This window comes from Aplysia californica, unplaced genomic scaffold, assembly GCF_000002075.1.
Source record: "Aplysia californica isolate F4 #8 unplaced genomic scaffold, AplCal3.0 scaffold00126, whole genome shotgun sequence".
Lineage (NCBI taxonomy): Eukaryota > Metazoa > Mollusca > Gastropoda > Aplysiida > Aplysiidae > Aplysia > Aplysia californica.
Genome location: NW_004797396.1, coordinates 131,208 through 137,834, shown reverse-complemented (window position 1 = coordinate 137,834; position 6,627 = coordinate 131,208). Strand labels below are relative to the sequence as shown.

The window sequence follows — 6,627 nt, the reverse complement described above, 5'->3', positions numbered from 1 at the left end:
TCTATAAATGATATGACAATTGCATTTGTTTCATTTTTTTAAAGTGGGAAACCAGTAAATGATTTCCATATATATGAGATTAACTGAGGAGGGTGGAGGGAGGAGGGTCTTTGTCCATTAACCAATTTTTAGCTAATTCCTATGTTTTTACATACCGCACATAGTACATTTATTTTCATCCCCTGGGAAGTATAGATCTTATACAGTTGACTACGGATGAGTTGATGTCATCAGGGAAGTGAAAAATAGATAAACTCATCCAAAGTTCAACTCAATCATAGGGAACTATAAAGGAGAAGAGGAGATGGGACCAGAGAAAAATATCAACTTAACCGAAGATCAGGTCATGCAAGTTCAACACAAGTGGAGTCGACTGTACATCTCATATAAAAGAGAATCCCCTTAATACTTCATTTTCCCCTCATCAGATTGACATGGAAGAAATTGAGGAGGCGTACAGAGCCAAGTATGAGACAAGTGTGCTAGAGACCATCGACAGCGAGTGTAGCGGAGACTACAAGAAGATGCTCGTTGCCCTGGTCACACTGCAGGAGTAAAGCAGGTGAAGGTCACAAGAGCAGGACAGGAGCTGAATGACCTACTACAATAACCTGTCAGTTCCAGTGGAATGTTCCGTAGTCAGACTTTTGAAAACTGATTCTGTCAAAGAGGGTAGAAAATACAAATTTATTTAGAATTCTTTAAACCATCTTTTAACTAATGAGCAAACTTATTTAGGATTTTTAAAACATAATTTATGAATTTCAGTGCACTGTTCTTTGTTCTTTGTTAGCTTGTATAAGTTCACAAACAGCTAGCGAATCTATTGGAAAAGTTGGTTGGTGTTATTGTTACATACTGTACTATACCACATTGATCTAGCAGCTCGGCAACGGAGCATGTTACTGGTATCTGTTTGGGGTAAAAGAGAGGAGTAACACTAGCAGAGCCAGTGCTCAGGTCTGGAGTGTTTACTTCTACTCCGCGCTAGTGTAATTTTTTGTTCTGCTTCTTCCCCTGTCAAAGTATAGTGTAAATAGGGCCTATTGAATTGTGTTTTTAGAATTTTTGTATTGTACGGTGTCATTCAGCACAGCTGTTTGTGTTTGTCTAAGTCAAATTCTGACTTTCAGGAACCAATACATTTATTACTTCTACAAATATCATTTTATTACATTAATTCATACCTAACTCCTTATCCATTTTATTTATTTTTTGCATGGGAGAACATTTGAGAATATTATTTCCGTTTGTAACTTTCTTAAGTGAAGGGTAAATGGGTATTTTCTCTTCCGAAACTTTGAATATTATTGAACATCAAGACATAGATCTGTGCAATGGATTATGACGGAAGGCAAGGTTGTGATGACAGGGCATTATGGAGAGGGGGAAAAGGTAGACAGATAAAACACTAATGGTACAAGGTACACCCCCCCCCCCCCCCACCCTTTCTTTTAAAAATTGGTACTTCTTTCATTGCATTACGTTAGAAAAATTGATATCATTTATATATACGATTCATTTTGTTGATTTTTGTTTTCTTGATAAGAGATCAAATATTTTCAAAAAACGTACTGGTGATACAATATTACAGGTATGACCTTCTTAGTATCAGTACAAAAATCTTCCTTACATAAAAATGCTAGTTTTAATGAGTACACAACACCTTTTTCTTCTACCAAATTTGTTAGTATATAAAATAGCAATAAGCTAAACAGTTACGCATGCACCCATCCCGAAAATGTATCATAATTAACATTTTTTCAACCATTGGTTTTAACGTTTAAAATTCGTATTTTAAATGAAGCCATTTATCTTCTCCGAGGATAAAACAAAATCATCAGACGGCTGTGACTGTATCTATAGCGTCAAAGTGTATTTTTCCTCATTTTCATTTTTATTCCAGTATTTATTAATGCATCTATGTGTACACTGCACTTGTTCCGGAAAAAGTAATTCAGTTTACTGTTTTATGTACTCAGTATTTGATTCAGACCCAAATCGGTATCACATTTCTCATACAGTACATCAAAATCACCTACATGATATAGTAAATGGAACTGATGAAAGTCTGATGGATAAAATTGAGACACTGAAAATCGAATTGTTTATCAAAACAATGTTTAGAAAGTCCACTAGCAAGCATACAATTTATTTTTATTTTAAGATTTGTACTTGAATTTCATAGAAAAATATGGTGTTCCTCTTCACAGAGAGTTTTACGCAGTTTCCATTGATAAAGAATATATAGTGAAGCGCTGGTGGTATCTTTTCTTTCACACAAGAATGCCCTTTGCTTTTTACGCAATAAATTATGAAATCAATAAATTATGAAATCAATAAATGCATGTTTTGTGTTTGTACGTTAGTTGAGTAAAGAGAAGCACAAATTATGATTTACTTTTACCTTATACGGTGATAGTATTATTGTCATGACTAGAACAATGGCAGCGTATAAGACAAAAGTAAATTTCAACCCCACGTTCGTTAAATAAGATTTTTTTAAATGTCTTCTAAATACTTCTATGCATGATGTCATGATACGTCTTTCTTCTGTACAAATGTACATCAAAGCCAGCACAGAACACCACAGTTTTGTAGGAAGGGGAATAACTCCTCTGTCTCCTCAAATCTGCGACATGCTGGCAGGTTGTACGACACATGTACATTGTTGTACCACACTCAGAATAAAAGATTAAGAGTAAACTGATCGAGTTAGTGCTCAGGTCTGGAGTGTTTACTTCTCTATTTTTGGGGCAGGGGTGTCGAACTCAAATCAACAATCGCTCAGGGGACCAAACTAAAATTTAAAAATTACACTGAAGGTTGCAGGCTGAAGTGGATTGAACACTCACTGGGCAGTGGAAAGCTAAACCTTCTTTTGTAATATGAATTAATTTAGACAAAGTTAAAAATAATAGGGGGCTCTCGTGGCCTAGAGGTTAAGGTGTTGGCCTCTCATTCAAAGGTCCCGGGTTCGATTCCGGGTAGCGACCAAAAAGTTTTCTTCTCTAAAATTGTCTCCTTTCACATCCTTTCCTGATCTCTAACAATGTTCTGTTGTCCACTTTCTGCCCCCACCCTCTCACCTCCTTTGCCCCCTCCTCTGGGCTCCTGACTCTTTCTGCAGCCTTTCTACTGCTACTCCTTGGCTCCTCCTAACTGCTGTCTTTCTGCCACACCCCTGATCTTCTGGTAGGAAAGATCTACACCTAGCCTTCTCGGACAAGGGCGAAAAATATCGGAGGGCCCGTGTGCAAGTTGCGCACGTTAAAGATCCCTTGGTGGTCTAAAATCGATAAGAGTAGGCTTCGGCCGCCACCCGGGCAAAGTTCAAAATTTCCTACCAACGAAAACGTATTAGGTGTGTCCCGCGCGCTCATATGACCTTATGCAGTTGCGAGCGCCGTAAAACCCTATACTAAACAAACAAACAAACAAACAAAAATAATAGCAATTCAAATTAAAGTAAAATCTACACCAATGTTCACTCTTATTTGTCAGAGCTGGATGTTTGACATTTTTTCCTTTGCAACAAGTCAATATTAGGAGTAAGGCTCTATGTTGTTATGGAGATTCTCAGGATGGATGGACTACCTAAAAAATTCTAAAATTCTCTTGCAGGCAGGATGCGCAGTCCGCAGGCCTTGAATTTGACACCTGTGCTCTAATGTATTTCTTTGTTGTTTCTTCCCCTTTCAAAGTAAAGGGCACTTACATAAATTTTAGAGTCCTTTTTTTTCCAGTAAGACTTTTACAGCACAACCCATATAAGTGCTGAAGATTAGAGGTGTTACAAGAGAGAAACAAACACAAAAAAGAGAGATGTTTGATATACTGTACTAGGAAAGGAGAAAACCACACCAGAGCACCCACCAACCACCCACAAAGAGGGTCCCCTGAATGTGTTTTTGATTGCGTTGTCTAAAAAACTGATGAGAAACAACAGCACGAGTCCAAGACCATCCACGTAGGCTACCCCGCCACCCACCCACAGAAATCCCGAACCCCTTGCAACTACTCGTACATGTACAACAACAACCAGCCTTCTGGTCCACTCCTTCCTGACAGTCTGACAGGCATGTCTCAGGCTTCTGAACAATCAAAATAATAATAAACAACATTGGTTAGCCCATATCCCTGCTCAGCAGCAAAGTTATGCAGTGGAGTCTGCCTAAAGTGAACACGCTTAATTTGAAGTCGGTTCGAGTTAAAGTGATCTTTATTCTGTGATCCCGATTGAAACGTAATTTGTTCAAGTAAAAAAATAGTGGATAAAATTAACCAGTTTCATGGGGAAATCGGTTAAAGTGAACGCCCAAAATGAATGAAAGCAAAAAACGGATCAACGGTATCACTGTTACCATGCTGTGAAAACAAAATTTTTTGCTTCTGGCATTGGCAGACAATCCCAGCTCAGCCTTGGCGACAGCAATCAGAATCAGAAAGAAAGAGCTCTAGTCTAGGCGCGCCCGCTATGTTGTGCGCCCACCCCACCAGAGACCCACCATTGCGCGTAGCTACAGTTTTTAAGCCTCCACCCTACCAAAATGGTTCAACTGAACCTAGGAAAGTGAACACTTTCTTCTGGTCCCAAAGAGTTCACTTTATTAAGCGGACTCCACTGTAGAACATATTACATGTATATAATATTACCCTAGCAGACCCTTGAATGTTCAAAAACATTCTCATCATCCCACGGAGCATACAGAGCAAGCTGCACATTACACGCCCTTGAACAGGGGTTCCCTTGGTCTAGAGGTACGGTGTTTGCTTCTCATTTAATAGGTCCCTGGTTCGCAACCCGACAGCAACTGAATTTTTTTTTCTTTTACTCCTTTCTTGCTCTCTAATCATGCTGTCGTCTGCTTTCGTCTCATCTTTCTTGCCTCCCTCTCCTCTGGGCCCCGACTCTTTCTGCTGCTATTCTACTGCCACTCCCTGGCTCCTTCTTACTGCTGTCTTTCAGCCACATCCCTGATCTTAGGGTAGGTAAGATCGAACACCTAGCCTTCTCGGATAAGGGCAAAAAAATCTCGGATGTCCTGTGTGCAAGCTGCACACATTTAAGATCTCTTGGAGGTCCAAAATAAATCAATAAGATTAAGAGTGAGTAGGCTTCAGTCGCCATCCAGGCAAATTTCTAAATAAATTCCCACCAAACTGAAAATATATGTCCTGGGTGCTAGTAAGACCTCATGCAGTTGTGAAAACTGCTTGTTGTTGTTGTTTTCAAATCCCTTTAACTGCGAGCATTTCGTGTGAGCACTGTAAAACACTTACTACTAAAAGAAAGGAAAATACCTTGAACTCTAAAAAACAGACAAGATCTGTCCGTGTCTATAGCTAGGTAGGCCTACCTATTCCTACCTGGGATTTTTAGTTTTAGTAGTTTTTACAGCACTCGCAACTGCATAAGGACATAATATGAGCGCCAAGGAGTTGTGGATGTCAACAGAGAAGTCCATACAGGAAATCAGGCTTACTCTCCTCACCTCTCTTGCTTTAACAGCACAAAGTCTGCTTTACCCCCCCGGGCAGTGCCACTGACTGTCGGCCATTCCCAAAGGGGGGACACTTCTCGTTTAAGCTCAGTAGAATTGTAAATGGGCTGATTCATGTCACGCTCATAACTGTGCCTGATCTACAACAGGGAACTGCTGCTTTTTCTTTCTTAATCCTTACTATTGTCATTTTCCTCTACTTCTTTTGTATGTTTGTCACTCTCTTGTGACTTGCTATTTCCGGGGTGCCTTGATAGTCGAAGCAGACCTTGTGCTGTTGAAGCTAGAGAGGTGGGCAGAATAAGTCTGATTCCCTGTAAAGACTTCTCTGTTGACACCCATCCCTTGGCGCTCATATCTGCCGTCGTAAGGGAAAACGACGAATGGTCCTGCGCAGGTAGCGAGGCAAATTTTTCAGGAGAGGCCAAAACTGTTTTCACTTTATAACTCTTCTATTTTTCACTCTTTTAAGCTGTAATTCACCAGATATCTGATTGGGGTGCTCATGGTGCAGTTTCTTAAGTTTGAAAGGTTTAGGTTAAAAAGTAGCAAAGTTATTCGACATTTGTCGTTCTCCCTTACACTGCACACCCGCAGGTGAGCCTTGCGATGTACGCGAAAACGACGAATGATACGGTTCGTCGTTCTCCCTTTCACTCGAGAACGTTTATGGGAGTAGGCGATGGTCAGTTGTGACGCATTATTGACAGTAATGACTGTATACTGGTTACTACAAATAAAAATAAAAACGTATACAAACTAGCTATTATTTTACGTATAAAGTTAGGTGTTTGTTTTATCCCAACTTTAACTCGGTAAACGTCCTTTGTTTGCCTTCCTCGCTTGGTTAAATACTACAGTCAGCGTACAAATCAGATGTGCGCACATTTTCAACAGCTTGATTTAAAACTGTCTCATTCGGAACAAAAGTTTGATCTCCATGATATCTCTTTATTGTATTCTCTTCAGAAGCGAGTTTTACTTTTATTTTCGCTAATTGCAAAATTTTCCCTGCACGACCAAAGGGATCAACAATGTTACAATGTCAATAATACGATCAGATCATTGCAAAGTCAAACTTTCTCGTAAGAAATGTAACAATCTGACAAGACTGTATCACAAA

General features: G+C 39.5%; 1 protein-coding gene across 1 annotated transcript in view; it reads left to right on the top strand.

Moving 5' to 3' along the window:
• The window catches only part of LOC101862107 (annexin A13), a 37,959-nt gene extending 35,615 nt beyond the window's left edge, over nucleotides 1–2,344 (top strand). The window contains exon 9 of the mRNA XM_005096313.3: nucleotides 429–2,344. Within this exon, the coding sequence (XP_005096370.1) occupies nucleotides 429–557 (129 nt within the window). The 3' untranslated portion in view covers nucleotides 558–2,344. The remainder of the gene's footprint in view (nucleotides 1–428) is intronic.
• Nucleotides 2,345–6,627: the final 4,283 nt, after the last annotated feature.